This window comes from Mustela nigripes, chromosome 13 (assembly GCF_022355385.1).
Source record: "Mustela nigripes isolate SB6536 chromosome 13, MUSNIG.SB6536, whole genome shotgun sequence".
NCBI lineage: Eukaryota > Metazoa > Chordata > Mammalia > Carnivora > Mustelidae > Mustela > Mustela nigripes.
Window position 1 is genome coordinate 18,817,296 of NC_081569.1, and position 23,267 is coordinate 18,840,562.

Sequence of the window (23,267 nt, forward strand, 5' to 3'; positions counted from 1 at the left end):
TTCCCTGGCTATGCGGAATCACCTGGCACAGCCTCCAAGTTCCCCCAGACCTGCTGAAGCCGCCTCTGGGGTGGCCCCCCTCACTGGCACACCTGGTGCTCTCCGGCGGCCTCCAGCTCATGTCCCAGCAGGCAGGCCACCACCACAGGCTCCCCATCTTCAGGACGCAGCCACTCACGTTTCCCTGGCACCTTACCCGGCCATGCGGCTACTGCCCTGCCTTCCCCGGTGACCCTCCAGCCTCTCCATCTCCCAGCCCTACCCCCTCCATTGGATTTCCATACCTTCATTGACTTCAGGAATCCCAGACTCCACCACTACTGTGGATTTCCACTTGCCATGGCCCCGGGGAAAAACACTATGGCCACCTCCTCATCCCCCTTCCCAGGAACAATGTTGACTGAAAATATGACCATGGCCGTCAGCATCGGGGCCGGCCTTTGCCAGGGTGATTCTCCTGCCAGCTCCGACCAGGCCACCAGACACCCGTCACAGGAGTCGGGGAGGCTGGACTCTGTCTCTGCCTCTTGTTCACCTCCTGCCCTTCATCTCTTGTCCCTGGGAGCACTGGCCCCCCATCTTTGGCCCTCAGTGCAGGGCTGTCCAGGACCCTCTGTTGCCGTCTCCCGGGACCACTGCTCCTTTGGACCTCCCTACCCCTTCCCAATGCATGGGCCCTCGGTGGGGGGATGGGGGGTGGTAGTGGCTTCCACCAGGGTGTGCTCCTCATCCCCACGCACCTCTGTCTGCAGCCAGTTCTCCGAATCCCTGAGAACCTTCTCCCCCCAGGTGAGCACCCCTGCAAACTCCTGCTTCAACCCACCTTACCTCCGCTAAAACTGCAGAAAGCTCATCATAATCATGGGGCCACTTCAAAATCACCCTCTCTTTCTCTGAGCTTCTGCACTGGGGCCTATCAGTGACTCAGCTTCTTCCACAAGAGCCACGGATGGGCAGCCCCATCGCACAAGCCCTTGACGGAGGTATCTAACATGGCTGCTCCCCCCCCCCCCCGCCCCGTTCTTCTCCCCCTCCTCTCTCTCACCGACCTCCACACCACAGCATTCCCCTGATCTTACCTCTCTCTTGCTCCTTCCCTGTCTCTGGCTCTTCCGGCTGTGACTGGCCTGCCTGTCTCACTTGCCCCAAGACTGTAGGGACCTTCCCTGAGAGTCCGGAGCACATCCTATTCCCACGGAGATGCCCCCTCTATCTATCCAGGCTGGGTTTGAGGAACACTAAGTCACTTGCGGCGCAGGGAACCCTATTTTGTGAGATTCCAGGATAGTGTAAGGTTAGTCAGTAGCAGATTTTAAGAAAAAAAAAAAAATCAGACCTTTATTAATAATTACTGATTCTTGCCACCACTTATAAATCACAGGGGGAAACAGCAGGTTAGCCATACATAATTCAATGCTCCATTTTAAAGGAACGGCAGAAGAAATTTAAAATTGAATCAACCGTAATTTATGCTTGATATGTATCAGTGGAATTCTCTGTTTTGTTACTTTTCTTTTTTCAGAAGCTATTAGATAACTCAAAACATCAATATCCTTAGATATCGCCCGTCATTTATCAAGCAGCTGGAGTATTTAGCTAAGGGAAATATGCCCAACCAGAAATACTTGGTTTCTCACAAATCACCGTGGGATGGCTCAGAGGGAAAGGAAACTGACATGCTAATCACGACTGTGCCCAGCCCAGTGGCTCCAGAAGTCTGAAGCCATTCTCCAGGCTCCTGTCTCTGTGCAGGGGGCCGGACATCCAGAGCCAAGCCCCCCCACCCCCGACAATGGTATGGCTGGAGAAGGGGGATTCACGTAAGGCATCTCTATTTCCTGTGAGATGCTTAACCCCTTCTTGGTGACATTGGTATCTACTGACATAAGGTCCTGAGACCTTCTCCTGGGCCATCATCCCAGCCCTCAAGGGCAGTCAAGACTTGCACTGCTAGCTTCTTTCCTGGCTATGTTCATTCAACCCAACCCTCTCGGGTCTAGTAAGACCTGCATCCTTCCCACCTTCTGGCTATAGGGACAGAAAGTGGACGGACTTGAGAGGGTCAGGAGGCTGAGACATGAGACAAGAGATTTTGAGGATGAGATGGAGCCTCAGGAAGAGGCCCACTAGCCAGGGGGCAAGTCCCAGTTCTGGTTGGGCATATAGAACCTTCTGTTTCCCGGCCTGAGAAGGTTGGAGAATACTTACTGATTTGAAGCATACTTACTGGTCTGTAAAATATTAGGAGAGCCGTGGGTGGAAGGAGCTGTGTGAGTGCAAATTACCATCATTATTACAACTTGCAGGAAAGAAGGAAGACCCACCGTCACAATCCCCACCTTTTGCCAGGAACGGTCCCACACTTTAAGAGCCACAGTGGAAAACCAAAAGTCAGAGGCTGGCCTGGCCATCTCCTCTGGCTACAAGTTCATTACCTGTGTAGTCCTCTTCGTCCTCAGGAACCTCAGTCTGGGGTGGAGACAGAGCAGCCTTGGGGGGCTCCAGCACAGGGGCCGAGAGCTCCAGCATCCGAGAGCGTGACTGATGGGAGCTGAAGGTGTTGTATGGGTGCTCGGCGGTGCCATACAAGATGAGGCTCCATTCCTTCAATTTCCCTGAAAGGCACCAAGCCCAGAGTCACTGGCCAGCCTGAAACCTCCCCCAGAGAGCTCTTGAGGGGCCTGGCCCAAGTGCAAGGTATGAGGCTCCCACTACAAGGTTCCGCACCCACCATCTTCCTTCCTAGTCACCCGAGGATCAGGGATGCACCATGACTGCCCAGGCTGTGTTCTCTGTCCCCAGGTCTCACTGTACCTCCCTCGACTGGTCTCCCCCCATCCCCAGAGAGCAGATCTGGGGCCTGGCCCTGAGCCTTGCCCCATCTGCTTCAAACAGGACAGCTGGGTTACACCAAGGAGTCCTGCTATTAGGAGCCCTCACCATGGACCGTGGGAAGATTGGTCTTGGACTCCTTCCTGTGTAGCCCGGCCAGGTGGGCAGGGAAGGGGGGTGCGGTGACAGTGGTAGTGCAAACCCGAAGGTCCGAAGAGGCCGAGTGTAGGGAGGACATCCTCAAAAATGGCAGGATGAATGGCACGGATGCCAGACTATGTGGGGGGAGGTGAGAGGCACGGGAAGGACAGGGTACCCGGAGCATGTATGAGGCAGGGTAGGGAGATGGGGCGGGGGCAGCAGGGACCCCACCCCGCCATCCACCTCCACTTGGGAATGATGGCCCGTGCTGCTAGATCTTCCCAGGGGTAAAGAGAAGTGTAAAACCTCGGCTGCAGTCTGCAGGTGAAATCTGGGCTGTTAAAAAGCAGGTCAGAAGCCAAGTTAGATGGGTGTGGGGGGCCGGCCCAGGTGCAGGCCGGAGGTCTGGCCTTCCCAGCTTCACCCTTGTGTCCCTGAACAGTCAGAGCAGTGAGACCACATGGAGGAGATCACTGCTGTCCCTCCTGTGCAAATGAGGGGCTGCGGTCCACTGCGACCAGCATGGACCCACCATGGCTCCAGCCCAACAAAGCCATCCAGCTGTGGAGCCCCTCCAGGAAACCCTCGTGACCGGCCATGGGTACCGAAGCTGGGGACAATGGCTTTGCCAGTTCCATGTCTGCGTCAGACAGAGACAAATCTCAGACTTTCCTCTTTATTTTCTATCTCTGGGGCTCTTGGCCATCAGAATGCTTTAGGTGAGAGAAACGAGCACGGATTCTTTGCTGTTGATTTGCATTTTTATCGTCACTTCTGCTCCTATCACTTCCCTTCTTGGCTCTGAATGGCGGGCCATCTGCCTTAGATATCTGGCTATATGCTATCCTTTTTTTTTTTTTTTTTTTTTTTTAAAGATTTTATTTATTTGTTTGACAGAGATCACAAGTAGGCAGAGAGAGAGGGGAAGCAGGCTCCCTGGCAAGCAGAGAGCCCGATGTGGGGTCCGATCCCAGGACCCTGAGATCATGACCTGAGCCAAAGGCAGAGGCTTAATCCACTGAGCCACCCAGGTGCCCCTATATGCTATCTTTGCAACATGGGCAGATCTGCTGGTATGACTTGGATCTTTTGTTTGAATTCCAGGAATATCTTACTCTCCTGAAATCCTAGAACAGGTGGCTCCTGCTTGCCCACATACTCCAGAAGCCTATGGGCTGTGATCCATCCTGTCCAAGGTGCAAGTGGAGGCCAGAGGCAGAAGGGGCCTGCACATACCAGGCCACATTTCCCCATGCTGTTCTAAGTGGTGTGTGATGCTGATTGGGTTATACCATGTGGCACACAGCCACACCCTAGCCAACCAAGGTCCCAGGCCCCGAAGCCTGCAGCCCTCAAGCTGTCCCAAGTTAGGCCCTGCATCCATGTGGGCCTCTCCCGGCCTGAATGTGTTTAATCTGCAAACACATTCCTAAGCTACTTCCTAGGACACCGACTTCCAAAGGGCCTGGTTCTTCTAGACGCTCCCTGGCCCTTTCCCTAACGCATTCCTATTACAAGCCACAGGCTAGGAGAAGTACTTGGTGTGGGTGTGGGTGCGAACACAGTCCCTGGTTGTGAATTATTATCCGTTCTCAACCTCCGGAGACCAGACAGGAGCCAGATTTCCAAACCGCCCAGGAGCTGGGCATGTTAACTGCAGGGCAAGGAACTGATGAAAAGGCGGGGGGGGGGGGAGGCGTGAGAACCACAAGATAGGGAGCAAGGCTCTGTAAGCTGTCATTGGAGTCGAGATGTTTCCACCCTCTAGCGTGGCTCCAGAAACACTTACCAAGGGGTGTTGCCACTAAAATTAGATTCGCATTTTCAGATATAGCTTTGGTAGGACAAACAAGAGAGGCCACTCTGAGCTCAGGATCAGCACGCACCCAGCACAGGGAGGGAGAGTGGAAGGAATTCCAAGAAACCAAGACAGTAGACCTTAAAAGTTCTCATCACAAGGGGAAAAAAAAATTTTTTTTTATGTTTGTGTGTGTGTGTGCATGCCTATCTAAGACGATGGATATTAACTATATTTATTGTTTCTCTAAGTGTGTAACTGATGAGGGAACAGAAGGCTGGCTGAGGACAAAGCAAAAGGCTGATACCTGGCAACCTCCCCAATCCCCAGTCCTGGGTGGGACATATGTGACATTCTTTTTTTTTTTTTTAAAGATTTTATTTATTTATTTGAGAGACAGAGATCACAAGTAGGCAGAGAGGCAGGCAGAGAGAGAAAGAGGAGGAAGCAGGTTCCCTGCTGAGCAGAGAACCCGATTTGGGGCTCGATCCCAGGACCCTGGGATCATGACCTGAGCCGAAGGAGAGGCTTTAACCCACTGAGCCTCCCAGGCACCCCCATATGTGACATTCTTTAGGAATCTCCCAACTATCTTAATGTTAATACCTTGCTAGAGGGAAAAATCTTGACAATGATAAGGTCTCAAGGCCTCCCGTATCTTATAGATCTCTTTAGGAAAGTTCTATTGAAACCTCCCCTTTTCCTTACCTCTCCTAACCCCATTGTACATAACCTGCCACCCCTCACAACCGCGGGGTAGCAGCTGTCTCTACCCACGGGTGCTGTCCCTGTGCTTTAATAAACCACTATTTTGCACCAAAGATGTCTCAAGAATTCTTTCTTGGTCATTAGCAACGGACTCCACCCCACTAAACCTCACCTATATTCTAAAACTTCATCATATCTATTGTGCAGTATAGGTAAGTGAAGTCCTTACTCTGTCTGCGAATCAACTTGGACCCTGCTGGGTATTAGTGACATCTCAATAAATTGAAAGGATAAGACAAAAAAAGAATTTTAAGAAACCAGCAGTAGACACTGCCTTGGTGGGAAGGCTAGGGTTCGGGAACAGAAAAGAGACTTCATTTTTTATTGTAGTCCCTTGGGAACTATTTGATTTTTTTTTTTTTTTTAGAGCTTCAGCGTATATAATTTAAGAAGAAATTTAGTTTAATGGAAAAAAAATGGTTGTATAGTCAAAGAAAAAAACATTTTAAAAAACTGTGGTACTCAGGGCTTTTGGTTTATGTTTCTGAATAAGTAATAAATACAAATAGCTCAAACTCCAAATGTATGAAAGGGAATACAGCAGAGCCTGCTTCTAGCCCCATCCTCGGGCCACTGTCTCTCTTACCACAGGTGACCCTGTTACTCATTTCTTTTGTATCTATCCTTCCAGAAGCATTTTACTCTTTTTTTTTTTTTAAGATTTTATTTTTTATTTGATAGAGACACATTGAGAGAGGGAACACAAGCAGGGGGAGTGGGAGAGTGAGAAGCAGGCTTCCTGCCGAGCAGGGAAAAGGGAGCTTGATGCGGGGCTCGATCCCTGGACCCTGGGATCATGACCTGAGCTGAAGGCAGACGCTTAATGACTGAGTGACCCAGGCGCCCCATTCTTCTTTTTTTTTTTTGTTTAATATTTTATTTATTTATTTGTCAGAGAGGGGGTGGAATGCACACAAGCAGGGGGAGTGGCAGGCAGAGGGAGAAGCAGGCTTCTTGCTGCACAAGGAACATCCCCCCCCCATACTCCCACCCATGCTGGACTCAATCCCAGGACTCTGGGATCATGACTTAGGCCAAAGGCAGACATTTAAGCAACTGAGCCAAGCAAGTATGAGCATATGTTCTGACCTGTCCCCCTTTTTAACACACCTTATAGAACCTTCCGCACCTTGCTTTTTCCGTTCACAATGCATCTTGGTGACCTTCCCATCACTGAAGCAGAGAGATGCTGAGTCATTTACTTGAGGGTCCCCAGGTGATGGGCATTTAGGTTGTTTCCAGGTTGCAATTACAAAGTGCCATAACCTTGGTCACATGAAGAGGGATCCAGGGAGAAAAAAAGAAGTCCCCATGGGTGACCAGGTCCCAGTGCTGGTTCCCTCCATGCTCACCATCCCCAGAGTCTGCTTTCACTTTGGGGAGATGACTCATATGGGTACAGAAAACCACAGAAAAGTAGAAGGAGGGCCCTCAACAGCATTGCCTTCTGAGGCAGGAGGATTTAAAAATATCGGCCTGCTTTGGTCAAAGCATTTAACCAGAACCTATTATTTACTATTCAAGACACTCGACATGCCTGTTCAAGTTTACCCTGACAAACACCCAACCAGTACCACTAATTCCTTAATTTCCAGGAGGGGGCGTCTTCAAAGACATCCAAATCCAAATCCTTTGGTTTTTCTTTTTCCATCAGATTCCTGAGACTGTAAAAGAAAGAATGACAAATCCACCTGCTTAACCACTTGGGGCGGGCACTGCCAGGACTCTGTCTCCAGATGTCACCAGCAAAGGCCCGGGCAACAATAATTGTGGGAGAGGCGGACGGTAATCCTGGTTAATGCCAATAAATGGCTTTATCATCATTCACTATCTTCACTGCAGCGTTTCCCCTCAAAGAATTGAATTGGTAACGAACAAACAGGATTATTCCGACTATTCAAAGGAAGAACCAGCATTAAGGGAGCCTAGGGTCGAAGTTGCCAATAGGAAAGCACCAGCCATCACAAAGCTTTTCTCTGCCCGGTGTTTTGAATCCAGCCTCAGAAATCCTCCAGAGGGGAATTTACAACTGGAGACAAAAGAGGGTAGAAGTGGGGCCAAGGTTTTGTGAGGTTAGGACTCTGAGCTAATACTTCTCAATTCTTGAGTTTTCTTTGGCCATAAGAAGTTATGAACAATAAAGAATTTATTAATCCTCCCTCCCACCCCTAACACTGAAAACATGCAGGGAGCAATTCTTTAGTCAAAACATAGTAAAGAAAGAAAGGTCTAAAGAAAAAAAAAATCAAGAAATACTTTTCAGTCTCCTCCCCCTCCCCCAGTAAAAGGGTTTTTTTCCTTATAAGAGCCAGGGAACCTGACTTAGAAAGTTTACAAAGTTTAATGAACAGGCTTTGGTGGAAGGAATAAAAAAGGCTCACCTCCCTCTGTTTTTAAAAATATACAAAAACACTTTAAAGGGGGATTTTATGGTATGTGGATTAAATTTCACTATATTTCAATAAAGCTATTATATAAAATACTGTGTGTGTATATGTATATATCCACACACATATGTGTGTATTATACACACATGGAGAGAAACCCCAACATCTACTCAATAAATTAAACACATAATTAAAAATTCACTTTAGGTCCACATTATGGCAACTAAGAGGAAAATAAAGGTAATATAGGAAATGGCCTGGAAAGGTCAAGGAAGAGTGAACACATGTGGGGGGACCCCCCCCCCCCACCTGTGTGTGCTCACCCTTAGAGCCTGAAGTAAGACAGGGGAGATGGGAGAATCTTCCCTACGATCTTGTAAAAACCATTAAAGAGGATATTTTCAGTACCAGGAAAAGGACCTAAGAATCCAAGCTCCAGCATTCATTTAGGTGAAAGGTAGAAACAAATCTACATTTGGTGAAGAAAAATCGTTGTCCTGCATGGTAATGCACAAAATAGCATCTTCCTTAATGGCACCAATGAGGTGAGATAGGAAATGCTCAAATACCACCTTTTTTTTTTTTTTTAACATTTTTTATCCTTTTCAAAGTCATGAATGAACAGTTTGCCAAGTCAAGGAATGCTACACAGTTGAGGCCAAGACAGAAGTCCTTTATGTCACCTTTTCACACTTTGAGCTTGATCAAATAAATGTTCATGTGCTATGTCCTAGTTTCTCAATATTAGACACTATCCAATGACAACCTCCCTAGGACATGGTCACATCCCCTCCCATATCCCCAACACTCTGTTGACACCATTTCTTACTCGGTATTTAGTGTCTTCTCCCCCAATCCACTCCAATTTCATGTTGTGGGAGATTTCCTCAGGTCTTCTACACTATCTGTTGACTTTCTAATTTTTGCCTCATGTTTGTAATCTTCAAGGCATTGATCTGGTTCTCCCAATGCTCCTTTCCCAAAATGCAGAAACCTGTTCTTGTTTTATAGATGAGATATTTCCTCTTACTCTTCCTGAGGACACCTATGAGATAACAGAATCTGTATATTGGTCTGTGCCCAAATCTTGGCACAGAGCTCCTGAGACCCTATCATTTCCTAATTGAGAAGGACAGTAGGAGTGTCTCTTGTTATAATATTTGTCTTTGACCCTGTCCCTGACTCAGGACTCCTAAAACCTTGTACATTCCTAAGCATTGTTTGTTCTATGGAGATGACTCTGGTTGGGCTTCTGGTCATCAAAAAGACCAAGCTATGATTAGAAGCATGGGGTTTTTAGCCCTGTCTCTCACTTCTCTAGAGAGGGGCTAAAAATTAAGTCAGTAATTGACCATGCCTACATGAGAAAGCCTCCTTAAAATCCTAATAGTATGTGGTTTGGGGAGCTTGTGGGTGGGCAAACAAATCCACACCAGGAGGGGGATGCACCCCAAATGTGCAGGGATGGAAGCTCCTGCTCTCAGGCACCCCCAGTCCTCACCCTCCCTATGTATCTCTTCATCTATGTATCTGTACCCTTTATCATTTCCTTTAATAAACTGGTTGAGTGTAAATAAGTGCTTCCCTGAGATTTGTGACTGACTCCCAAGAGGAGTTCTTTAGAACAAAGATCTATGACTGGTGGGTCAAAAGCAATGGTGATAACCTGAACTTCATAATGGCATCTGAAGGGGATGTGAGTGTGTAGGTGTGGTGGGCAGTCTCGTGGGACTGAGCCCTTAAGCTGTGGGACTGGATGCTATCTCTGGGTAGATGGTGGCAGAATTGAGTTAAATTGTAGGACGCCCAATGGGTGTGACCAAGAATTGCTTGTTGTGGGTCAAAACCACACACTTGGCGACTAAAAGTGTTAGAGGCGAAATGTTCTATATGAATAGTAAAGGAGATACACAGGAGGAAAACACAGTAAGGAATAACTGGAGTTTTCCCTACTCAGGGGAGGAATAACTAAATTTTTCTATTTTATATGACCAATTACAGTTTTTCTAAAGTTTTCTTTCGCCAACTGACTTATTCTTTCCCCTCCAAGTTTCTTCTCTAATGTTGGATAATTTCCTCAAATGTCTGGTGGTCCTCGTGGGGGTCTTTTCATATTCAGTAGTAAGGTACTCAAAAGCTGACTGGGAGCTCTGTGTGCTGGAATATGGAAACGTACTTTTTTTTGTTCATTCATTTTGTATATGGCAAACCTGCTGGCTTGTACAATATGAGAAAAGAAATGTTATCATAATATGTAAGGCGGTTCAGAGATAAACATGGCTTACATAGTAAACGTAAACACTTCCCACCAGAACAATGGAGGTCAGAGGAAAATATATTATCTTTACAGGGCTAAAATCATATGTGTGTGTGTGTGTGTGTGTGTGTGTCTATACAGAGAGAAAGAGAGAGAGAGAGCATGAGAGGGAAGAAGTTCAGAGGGAGAAGCAGACTTCCCGTGGAGCTGGGAGCCCGATGCAGGACTCGATCCCAGGACTCTGGGATCATGACCTGAGCTGAAGGCAGTCGCCTAATCAACTGAGCCACCCAGGTGTCCAAAATTGGATATATATTTTCAAAGATTTTATTTATTAATTTGAGAGAGGGAGAGGGAGCGAGAGTGAAGAGAACACAAGTTGGGGGAGAGGCACAGGGAGATGGAGAAGCAGACTCCCCACTGAGCAAGGGGCCCGATGTGGGGCTCAATCCTGGGACTCCGGGATCATGACCTGAGCCAAAGGCAGACACTTAACCAACTGAACTACCCAGGACTCCAGAAATCTGACATTTAAAAAATACTGCCAATGCTGGAGTGCCTGGGTTGAGCCTCTGACTCGATTTCGGCTCAGGTCATGGTCTCAAGGTCATGAGACTGAGTCCCTTGGGTAGGGTTCCACACTCAGCATGGAGTCTGCTTGAGATTCCCTTTCTCCTTTCTCTCTCCCCCTCCACCAGTCTCTCTCCCTCCCAAATATATAAATAAATAAAATCTTAAACACACACACACACACACACACATTAAAAAAACACTGCTAATCCAGAATTCCATATCCAGTGAAAATACCATTCGAGATTGGGTGGAGTCATGGAAACCTCAAAAGGATTGCCTCAAAACAGAGTCAAACTCAAAGGGTCAACAAATGAACAAATACATTTTTAAAAACAAACAAATCAAACTGGTTGAAATAAAGACATTCTGAAATAAACCCAGCCTGGGCCAACTCATAGCCAGCATGACAACATGATAAGAAATGAAAAAGGATATTCTTCAGGTAGAAGGAAAATGATACCAGATAAAAAACTGGATCTGCAGAAAAGAATAAAAAGCACCAGAAATGGAAATATGCAGATACACAAAAAAGAGTGGGTTTCCTTCTCTTACTTTCTTTAAAAGACAAAGACTGCTTAAAGCAAAAATATCACTATAAAATGGAGTTGGTGATATATGCAGAAGTAAAATATATGACACAATCATAGCACCAAGTCAGGAGTTGGGGGGGACAGAAAGATATTGTCCTTTAGGCTCTTACATTTGTGAAGTGTGAAGCCATGTGATGATAATTCTAAGTAAACTGTAACGTATTAAGGATACATATTGTAATCCTTAGAGTAACCACATGAATATGGCTGAAAGTTCAATAAAGGAAGTAAAATATAATATTCAAAATTATTTAATCCCCCTCCTCCAAAAAAGGGGCAGGAAACTTTTTTTTTTTTTTTTTTTTTTTTAAAGGGTTGGAAGGGAGAGAGAGGGAGACAGAATCTTAGGCTGACTTTATGCCCTGCACAGAGTCCAACAGGGGGCTCAATCTCATGACCCCGAGATCACAACCTGAGCTGAAACCAAGGGTCAGACACTAAACTGACTGAGCCACCCAGGTTCTCCAAAGAGAAGCCTTTTTAAATATTGTTAGATTTTGCTTAACATTGAACTTGGAATTTTCATAGGTTCTTGACTGAGACAGGCTGAAAATTCTCCATAATGTGCTGTGGGGATTTGGCATAAAGGATACACAGGCTTCATTCAACTACTGGGCACTGTTTCCCTTTTTTCTGCTGTGGGGAAGAGTTTATGGAATATTGATGTTATTTCTTCCATGTGAATGTTTAGTGGAATTTGCCAATTCATCTATCCAGCCTTGAGTTTCCTTTTAAATTATAGAAACAATTTCTGAGGATAATTTTAATCTTTATTTGTGTGTGTGTCAATTCTACCAAGTTGTAATTTTTTTTTTCTTGGAATTGCCTATTTCCCTTCAAATTTCTTTTTCTTTCTTCCTCTCTTTTTTTGGTCACAAAGTTATTTATCATGCCTTCTCCCAGTAACTTTAATGTATACAGGATTTATAATAACGTTCTTCGTTTTCATTCCTATAATGATATAGTCTCAGTTTTTTGCCTTGACTGGTCTTCCTAGAGGTTTATCAATTTTATTTGTTTCTTCAAAGAACCAATGTATTGGTTTTCTTGATTCTCTCTTCCATATCTTTGCTTTCTATTTTATTAATTTCTGCTCTTAACAACATTTCCTTCTTTCTGCTTTCTTTGCATTGATGCTATTGGTCTTTCTCTACCATCTTAACTTGAATGCTTAGCACATTAATTTCCAGGCTTTCCTCCTTCCTAATACATGCAGTTAGGGCCATAAATTGATGAGGGAACAGAAGGCTGGCTGAGGACAAAGCACAACCAGACACCATGCAACCTCCCCCCACCCTCCACTCCTGGGTTGGGAGGTGGTGGACACGTGTGACATCCTTCCAGGAAATTCCCAACTATCTTTTGTTTTTTTTGTTTTTGTTTTTTGACAGACAGAGATCACAAGTAGGCAGAGAGGCAGGCAGAGAGAGAGAGCCTGATGCGGGGGCTCGATCCCAGGACCCTGGGATCATGACCTGAGTGGAAAGCAGAAGCTTTAACCCATGGAGCCACCAGGCACCCCAATTCCCAACTATCTTAATGTTAATACCTTGTTAGAGGGAAAAACAACCTGAATGTGACAATGGCAAGGGCTCTAGGTATCCTGCCAGTCTTCTTTAACATATGAAAATCCTTTTGAAAGCTCCCTTTCCCTCATTTCCCCCAACTCCCAAGTATAGAATCAACCACCCCTCAAATCCCCCTCCCCTGACTCCCTCCATCCCTGCCCTGGCAGCAGCTCTTTCCGCCCAGGGATCCTGTCCCTTGTGCCTTCATAAAACCACTATTTTGCATCAAAGATATCTCAAGAATTCTTGCTTGGTCGTTGGCTCCGGACCTCAACCCACCAAACCTCACCTATATTCCCAAAACCACATTAAATTTCTCCATCTCCATTACTCCACACTGGCATCCCACTTGTTTGCACATGTGCTATTTTTATCATCATGTAGTTTTACATATTTTCTCATTTAAATTATGGTCTTTTCCCTTGGACACATGAGTTATTTAGAAATGGTTTTCAATTTCCCAGTGTATGGGCTTTTCCTAGCTATCTTTTTATTTTGATTTTTAACTTAAGTGTAACCTTCGAGGATGACGTTTATATACTCCCATAGGCTGAAGCTTGCCAAAGAGCCCACTGTGTGGCCGATTTTCAAAAATATTTCATTTAACGCTCAAAAAGAAATTGCACTCTTTGGATGGTGGGTACACTGCTCTAACAGGCCCTTTAGACTTGACTTGTCAGTTGCAACATCAAATATATTTGGGGCATATTAAATCTCCTACCTTGTTTGTGGGTTTGGTTTTTTCTCTTTGTAGATTTTTAAAAAAAATATTTTATTTATTTATTTGACAGACAGAGATCACAAGTAGGCAGAGAGGCAGACAGAGAGGAGGAAGCAGGCTCCTGGCTCTATCCCAGGACTCTAAGATCATGACCTGAGCCAAAGGCAGAGGCTTAACCTTTTGAGCCACCCAGGCACCCTTCTCTTTGTAGTTTCAACAATTTTCTGCTTTGTATATTATGAGGCCATGTCAGAATTGAACCAAATCTTCTGTCAAGGTGTAGTAATACTCTTCCGTTCTAAGGATGAGCCTGCTGTCCTGACATTTTACCAGCTTTCTTTGGGTTCGTATTTGTTTGGTATGTCTCTCCCCATCTGCTTTAGTTTTTAACGTTCCTGGGTTTTGTGTGTGTGTGTGTTTTCTGTTTCAGATAGCATTCCTTAGAGTTCTAGGGGTCAGTCCCAGCAGGACGCAGACAGCATAATTAAACTGGGATAATCCAAGGGCACTTTGATAAAGAGGCTGTTTACAGAGGTGTGAGCAGAGCACCACAAAGCAACAACTTTGAGGAGTGGGGTTCATTAGGGCTAGCAACAGAAGGTGTGTTAAGCCCTTCTGTGCACTATGTTCTCCTGGCGAATGGAGGGCAGGGCTGTGACCCTGACGGATGCTGGTTCCTGGGGGCAGCTGGAGGGAAACAAAACAAAACAAAACCCCATAAATAAATATCTCCTTTCTCTTGTGGCGTTTCCCCTTGGCTGAACTAAACAGTAAGCCACAGGCAAAGAGTCTGTGATGAGGCCGGCCTCCTATAACGGGATGGAGGGGAGAAGGATGGAGAATGGGGCCGGTGGGCAGTGGGCGGGAGAAACATACATTTGCTGATACTCAGCAAATACGTTTTTAAAAAGTCTACTATGACAATTTTTGTCTTCTCAACTGAAGCCAATGTACTATCTACCTTGAGTGTAACTACTGAGTTGGACTTGTTTTGCGTGTTCTGTCGCTAGTTTCTTTTTCTTTTCCTCCTCCCCCCCCCCCCCAACTTTCTGTGCCTCTGAGGTCCCAGCTTTATGCAGGTGCTATAAAACTCTCTGCGTGGGCTCCCCAGATCCAGCAAATACCCCAAGACACAAGCCACCATCATCACTCCATTGATCTGACTGTCTACATTTCAATCAGCATTTAAAATTCTCTTCTGTGGACAGGCAAGACCCCTGGTCTTCCTATGGTCTGAGGCAGGATTCTAGAACATCTTTTAATATTCCAATTCTGTCTTTGATTTGGGATAATCTGTTAGTGGTTTAGAAAATATATTTACCTTACACTAAAGAAAAAAAAACATTATAGAGAAAATCAAATCCTAAAAAACTAGGAATGAAAAAAAATGATCCAAACTCTGGAGGAAAACTTTCAGATTATCTATAAAAAAATTAAAGGTCAACTAGCATACCAGAAAAAATATTTATAGGAACTATGACACACCCTGTGTTATCACACTGCATTTTTACCGGGAGTAATTCTCAACCTACTAATGACAGGACTGAGACCTCTTGGGACAAAAACAGAAATGGCAATTTTCCAAAGAAAAACACATTTTTCCACAAACGTTTGGAAAAGGTACTCATCCTCATTAGTAATTAACACAATGCAAATTAAGGAAAGATATCCTTGGTTTTCTCTGGAGCTGGCCAGTGAGTGTGCCTGGTGAGATTGTAAATTGGTTCAATTATTTTGAAAAGCAAATCAGTGATATGCATCAAAAAGTAGATATATGCTTTCCTCTTTTATCTGTCCCAGTGATTTACTTCTGGTGAATGATCCCCAGGAAATAATTTTAAATTTAGGAGAAAGCTTTCTGCACTAAGCTATTTATAATAGCAAAAAAAAAAAAAAAAAAAGGAAAGGAAAGCAGACTACATGTCCAACAATAGATGCACGGTTTAAATACATTATGGCATTCCAGTGAAGTTTTATTAAAAAAAATATATAAAATGCTGCTTATATAAAACGCTGCTTATAAAGGATATGTAATAACATTAAAAAGTGCTTGATACGCAAGTAATAAAAAGAAATACAAAGTTATGAAGGCAGTATGGTTAGAACTCTGTAAAATGTCAGGAAAAAAAAAAAGACCAAATAGAATTACAGATATATTTTTGAACATGATATGTTTCTGAAAAAAAAGTCAAATGTTCAAAAATTAAAGGCACTTAAACATTTGATGGTGGATCTGTTTGCCAGAACACTGACCAGCGCAGTTAGCATGAACCTCGAGGTCCATCTTTGTACCTAATAGCTAACACCTTCTGAAGGAACCTCAGAAAGGGGTTTCAGGAGAGCTCTTTCCCTTCTCCACATCATTTACTTTTCATTTTCTTTTCTTTTTTTTTTTTTAAGATTTTATTTATTCATTTGACATAGAGAAATCACAAGTAGATGGAGAGGCAGGCAGAGAGACAGAGAGAGGGAAGCAGGCTCCCTGCTGAGCAGAGAGCCCGATGCGGGACTCGATCCCAGGACCCTGAGATCATGACCTGAGCCGAAGGCAGCGGCTTAACCCACTGAGCCACCCAGGCGCCCCTACTTTTCATTTTCAACTGCATTTAGAATTTTATCTGCAACAGTAAGATAGTAATGAAAAGCCTTCTCTTTTTGTTATATTCACCATCGGGGGACACAGAACCAAGTCGAGCATGCGAGGATTCACAACCATGCACCACAGTGTGGGGTCGGACCCTCACCAGCTAAGTGGGAATCCACCCTTCTTTTTTTCTTGAACTAAGAGACCCGGGGAATTGTATTACTCTTTGTTGTCCCTTGGACAAGTAGAAGGGAGGTGAAAAGACCTACTGAAATACTTGAATCCTTGAATTAATACTTGAATATTAAATACTTGAATATTCAAGTATTCTTGAATATGAATTCAAGTATTCTTGAATACTTGAATATCAAAGCAAATGGGGTTAGAAGTCTGGGGCGCCTGGGTGGCTCAGTGAGTTAAGCCTCTGCCTTCAGCTCAAGGCATGATCTCAGGGTCCTGGGATTGAGCCCCGCATCGCATCCATCCCATCGGGCTCTCTGCTCAGCAGGGAGCCTGCTTCCCCCCTCTCTCTGTCTGCCTCTCTGCCTACTTGTGAGATCTCTCTGTCAAGTAAATAAATAAAATATTTTTTAAAAGGAGGGAAGGTTAGAAGTGAGACTTTTGGATAGCCGTGCGTGCGCTGACCATTTGGAAACCTTACTGAGCTCTCGGCTTCTATTTCAAGAGAAGCAGGAGTGGTACTCTTGAATGGCACTTTCCAGAAACGAGAGAGTTCAGTAACAAACCTGAAAGCTGACACAGGAGGCTCATGATTTCAATCTGACTTCCTTTCTAGCCGCCAGTACAAGATAGACTGAGCCGTTGATCACAGATTGTCAAATTTCAACTCATCCTGCAAACGGAGATGAGCTCAAAACAGATGTCAGTTAAAGAGAAGTCTGTAAAATAACAATAAAATGAGAAAAGCTTTGCTCTTAGGAAAAAAAGAAATGCATGCAACAGCTAACTAACTAAAAGGAAATCAGAAAACCAGGGAGCTTTTTATGATTTAAAAAAAAAAAAAAAAGGAAAAGAACAGTCACACAAGAGAGACTAATTTCTTCCACTTTTAACCGATTATTAAATGTTTTACTGAGTGTGCACAGCCGAAAACAGAGTTGATTAAAATTATATGAGCTCTTGATTTAAACAAGGTTCATGGATGCACGCACATTCAGTCACTCAAATCCTCCTCGACTGTGGGCCGGGGAAGAGACAAAAAGCCTTAGCATTGAATCCCCACAGGCAAACTGTGTCTGCTGACAGTGGAGTTGCACTGCACCAGTTTGAAACATGATGCTTTTGATCGTCTCTTTCTCTCCAATATTTCCTACAGATTATTAAAACTCATGTTCGGTCGGCAACCTGAGCGTGTGCCCAGGCTCCCTAGAAAATGGGCGTCTGGGGCCACGCCTACAGGCCAAGGGCTGAGACTTTATTGGGAGGTGTGACCTGGAGCAACAGGAGTGAGGAGAAGGGGGAAGGTGGGTTAGGGCTGGGGAACAGACACTAAGCTGGCCCAGCTTCTCAACCAAACAGCAGGGCGCTTGGTGAGGGGACATCTTCCAAAGAGCTTTGGGGGACTGTTGGGGAAGGGCAGGAACTTATCTCCTGGCTCTCACTGGGCAAACCTCTTGTGCGCTTCTGGTGTGTCCCCTGCCCCACTCTAGGCAGCTGGATGCTGGGGAGCCCAGACGCCAAGCCTCCTCTGGAAGTGGAAGGAAAAGCCACAGCATCCCCAAGTCCTACTGGGAAGGACCTGACTTCCTAGGGCCACTGCAGCTTCCACCTGTGGGAACAACTGTGCTCTGGGCCAGCCATCACCTGGGGGCGCTGAGGAGAATAAGCTGGGGGCCAGACCTCTCTACTGGGCAAGAGGTGAGGCCCAAGGGCAGAGGGGCTGAGCCATTCTGGAGAAGTACCTAACAGGTCAAGTGTGACGTTTACAGAGCAAAATGCAATCATTACACGTGCTTGGAGGTAGAAGGCATGAACAAGCATGAACAATATTTGAAAAGAACATTTCCCCTACGCTGTCCTCCCATTCAAGGGAGCATAGAACCTTTGTAAGATACAAGATAACAGTAAAAGGGAGACTCGCAGAACTGGGTACATGAGACACACAGATAGGTTCCAAGATGGCTTGCCACCGAGAAATATGTGTTGGTGCTTTTAATATTTTAGGCACTATGGCCGGACACTGATCAAAACCTTTTTTTTTAAAAATAAAGATTTTATTTATTTGTCAGAGAAAGAGAGAGCACGTGCACAGTAGGGGGAACAGCAGGCAGAGGGAGAAGCAGGCTCCCTGCTGAGCAAGGAGCGGGATGCAGGACTCTATCCCAGGACTCTGAAATCGTGACCTGAGTCGAAGGCAGACGGAGCCACCCAGGCATCCCTGATCAAAATCTTTTTAAAAAATCCTCTGGAAGTATTTTTCTCATATAAAATACTCCTACATTTGAATATCATCCAAGCTCAAGAAGTACTAATTCTATAGTATTCCTAAGTACTGTAATTCCCATCACACATGTGCAGTAATGGAGGTGGAGAGAAGTTGTGTGACCAAGCCAGCAAGTGTTCTTGTTGGAACGCGGACTACAGCTGCCAGACACCCTCCTCTGGGCTGACCCCACACAGGTCCCAACACCTGAATCCTGTGCCCTGACCTCAGTTTACATTACAGCCTGGTCTTCTTCCTGTCACCCACCAGGTCACGGGCAAGTCAACTGGACTGTGGGTTTGGGCTTGACCTTCACAGCTTGTCTGTGCCCCTATAGCATATTCTGCAGGTTTTGGCAAAAGCACTGAACTTCTTTGATCTCACCCTGGCTTCAACTTTCACATTTGTGCTAAGGAGAGAAGCAAAGATGGGATTCACAGAAGCCAGCAGGTGAAGTTGGGTGTAACTGGGCTGGGCTCCAAAGAAAGCCAAGATGTGTGAGAATTTCTTAAATGGCTCTGGCCCCAGGGAACACACACAAAGGCCACTGAAAAGCCAGTCAGTTTGTGGGGTAAGATCTCTTCACAGCAGCTTCAAAAGCAAGCTGTTGGTTAGCAAGCTTTGGTTTCTTTTGTTGGGGGGAAAAAAAACATTGCTTAAAAAAAAAAAAAAAACATTGCTTAAGAAGAAGAAAGAATAGGAATGTACCTGCTGAGTTCAAGGCTTGAAAAGAGTTTTCTATTCAGGCCTATGACTGGATGGTGATCCCACTTACCCTCAGCACAGCAGCCCAGGATTTTGCTGTTTCCAGATTCCTGGGTTCTCCAGAAAAGCAGAGCCAGTTTCATTTTCCTCAAAGGCACTGAGACTGGTCTCTGCCAGTGACCTCTGGGCTGGAACTTCCCCAGGGGGGCAAATGGACCACTTCCTAAAGTCTGTGGTTAGAACCCATGCCTATGGGGTTGCCCAAGCCGATGGGGGTGGGGAGGGGAAGCTGAGTTTCCATGACAACCCTCTGTATGCCAGGTTGGGCTAGAAATGTTCACTGCCATCACAACATGCTATGAGAGAATTATTATTACTCACAAGACTCCCCCCTACCAGTAGCTGGTGGATCCAGTATCAGGTCCAAGGCCGTATTGCTTCAACATTCATGTTCTTTTCAGCAAATCACACTGTGATCCCGAGTGCAGAATACCATGGACATTTGTTTTGCAGTCTCTGGAACTTCTGCTTGTTGGCTTGCTACCGCGATATCTACCCTCCCATGTTCTAATTTATGTTTTCTTCGAATATTACAAAGACTGCAAATCTTTTGTTCACTGGTCATTTATATTTTTTCTTTATGAACTGTCTCTTTAGGCTCTTTCCTCATTTTTCTACTGGGGTGCTCTGCACATTTCTTAGTGATTTTGTAAGCACTCTTCATATATAAAAGCTATGATAGTATAAAGCTTTGTTTGCTATCATCTAACTATGGGAGTTGAGATGCTAGAGATAAAGAAGGTATCTGCCTCTGCATTGCAACTTTTTGTTTTAATACCAAATATTATTTTTTAACTCCCTGTCTTGGAAAAGAGACTTTTTAGCATATTGAGAATTCAAACGATAACTGTTTACTGACTGCAACATTTAGGCAGAGAAATAGTTTGATCTGTTAAATAAGCAGTTAAACCAATGGCAATTAGACCTTTACCCTTCTGAGTGGGTCTTGAGAAGAAATAAACCAATGAAATGAGAGCCCCTGATTGTGATGTCTAGTCCTGAGGGAGGGACCAAGGCTCTACTCAGAGATGGGTTGGCTCTGTTGGGAAAACGAGGAAATTGGGATCGGGGGACAGAGAACATTATAAGGCCTGAGCCTTGGTCACACATGGAATACATCTCCCTTAAAGAATACCCATCCCAAAAGATAGTCCATTTTCTACATGATTTCCAATAAGCTGTGGTGTGCTAGAACCAGTTTGCTTGGTGTATTGACTGTTAACATTTTCAGGAACTTCATGAACTGATGGATAAATACAGCCTTTATTAAAAATTAAATGATATAAACTTATACTTCACAAATTATATAGAAAACAAAGGTAACAGATACTCCAAAAATCATCACTTCTTAATCATTTTACTGGATTCTGTCATTATCCATGCTTTGTGGGTTACCTTCATTTACTCCATCCATACAGTAGAAATACTATCTACACTTGGCTATTGTGTATCTCTGATGTAGCACTGGTGGCTTGAAATCAGCCCTGGTGGGAGCGTTTACACGTGGAAATCAATAAATGCTACAAACAGGGCTTGATCTACTGTTGATCTTCTAGATTTAAGAAAGCGATGAAGGAGGAAATATGCATAATGCAGATTAAACTTAAAAGTGCATTTTATCTGTAGCCAGCCATTACCTTGGCAACGGCTTTAAAAAATTGAGGCGATATTCTTCCAGTGTTTGAAAACTATCACCCAGTTCAGCAGTGAGGTCTTCTACGTCACTGACAAACATGTTCCAACTTATGCTTATGCCAAAAGACAGCTGTTCATCAACTGCCACCACAGACTGGCTATAGATACAAGAGCTTGGCAAAAATCAATGAATGCATTCTCTCAGCTTCAATGAGCTAGGTGTAATTTACAATGTGAAGAGTGTTATTATTTGGGAACTGCAGGCTATGCATACTCTGTATCAGCAAAATTTACACCACTGCACACACACATGCATATATACATACCCACACACTTACATAGATACATACTTGCCCCCCGGAGTGCTCATTGTTACCACGCACATAGGGCAATGTCAGTAAAGGGCACCGAACAACACCCAAATAAACCTCTTAATTACAAGGCAATTTCTAAATAGGCTAGAGCACACAGCAGGAAACTATGGCTATGGACCCACCAGCTGATTTCGTACAATGATGTTGAAACATAGCAAATGCGTTCATTTACATATTTCCTATGGTGGTTTTCATATTACTATTATTTTTAAAAAGATTTTGTTTATTTATTTGACAGAGAGAGACACAGCAAGAGAGGGAACACAAGCAGGGGGAGTGGGAGAGGGAGAAGCAGGCTTCCCATTGAGCAGGAAGCCCAATGCGGAACTTGATCCCAAGACCCTCGGATCATGACCTGAGCCAAAGGCAGACAATGACTGAGCCACCCAAGTGCCTCCTGGTTTTCGTATTATAATGGGAAAGCTGAGCACTTGTCACAGAGACCAGAAAACCTAAAATTATTTACTATTTGGCCCTTTACAGAAAAAGTTAGCAACTGTCAGGCTTGAGTGAAGTGAAAGAGACCATCTGTGGATGACTCGAGTTCAACCAAAATATTTTATAAATATTTTTCTAATTTTAATTTTAGGGTTGGTTGGTTGTTTTTGTTTGTTTGTTTGTTTGTTTGTTTGTTTTTTGCCAAGCAGAAGTTTTTAATTTTATGTGTATAAATATACTGAAATCATGCTCTCCTCTCCAAATGGTTAGCCGATTGTGAGAGCTTTTATTCAGCCCCTCATTCTTTTTGCCACCAATTTGAAATGTTATACTTAGTGTTTCTCAATGGGTCTACTTGTGGACTCTCTTTTCTGTTCCCCCTGACTCTTCCGTCTATACCAGCACTAGGGTCATACTGTTTTTATTATTTTATTTTATTTTTTAAAAGATTTTATTTATTTATTTGACACAGACAGAGATCACCAGTAGGCAGAGAGGCAGGCAGAGTGGGAGAAGCAGACTCCCTGTCTGACATGGGGCTCAGGGCTCAATCCCAGGACCCTGAGACCATGACCTGAGCTGAAAACAAGAGTCAGATGCTTAACCGACTGAGCCACATGGGTGCCCTGCAAGTCAGAAGCTACATGTGGATTTCAGACTGCACCGTAGCTTGGCACCCCAAACCCCTGTGATGTTCCAGGGTCAACTCTATGTTTGAATACCTGCATCTAATTTGGGGGAAGTTCTCTTCTTATTCTCTGTGCTCGTTCTTCCAGATGAGTTTTATAGTCATTCAGTTAAGTTCCTCCCACTCCCTTAATTTCATGGTGATATTGATCGAGATTATCTTTACATGGTAGACTTGTGGGGCACTTGGGTGGCTCCATAGGTGAAGCAGCTGCCTTCGGCTCAGGTCATGATCTCAGGGTCCTGGGATTGAGCCCTGTGTTGGGCTCTCAGCTCAGCGGGCAGTTAGCTTCTCCCTCTCCATCTCTGCTCTCTGTCTCTCTCTCTCTCTCATTCTCTTGCTCTTGTTCTATCTCAAGTAACTAAATAAAATCTTTAAAAATAATAAATGGTAGACTTGTGAAAAATGACTATCTCAATGATATTGAAGTCTGAAACACAGTCAGAGGAAAACCCTTTAAAAATCAATAACCATCTATTCTAAGTGCCTATTGTGTTTCAAGTGCTCTGGTGGGTCAAAAAAATAAATAAATAAAGGGCTGTGCCCACAACCATGCTCACTCAACTCTCAGTCCAGGTGAAGCAGCCTCTCAGGAGAAACACTTTCTAGAAGTCATGACCATAGCACACAGCAGATGCTCCTGGTACAAGGCACCTGTTAGACTCCAATATTTGATCTGATCTTTATCTTATAATTAGGACACTT

General features: G+C 44.6%; 1 protein-coding gene across 3 annotated transcripts in view; it reads right to left on the minus strand.

Moving 5' to 3' along the window:
- PCSK6 (proprotein convertase subtilisin/kexin type 6) overlaps positions 1-23,267 on the minus strand; it is a 180,593-nt gene that overhangs the window by 22,915 nt on the left and 134,411 nt on the right. For 2 of the 3 annotated variants that reach the window (XM_059371682.1, XM_059371684.1), the window contains 2 exons: positions 2,436-2,615; positions 2,228-2,266 (listed from right to left, as the gene is read on the minus strand). In XM_059371682.1, the coding sequence (XP_059227665.1) occupies positions 2,228-2,266; positions 2,436-2,615 (219 nt within the window). The remainder of the gene's footprint in view (positions 1-2,227; positions 2,267-2,435; positions 2,616-23,267) is intronic. The other variant, XM_059371683.1, reaches the window with a different exon arrangement.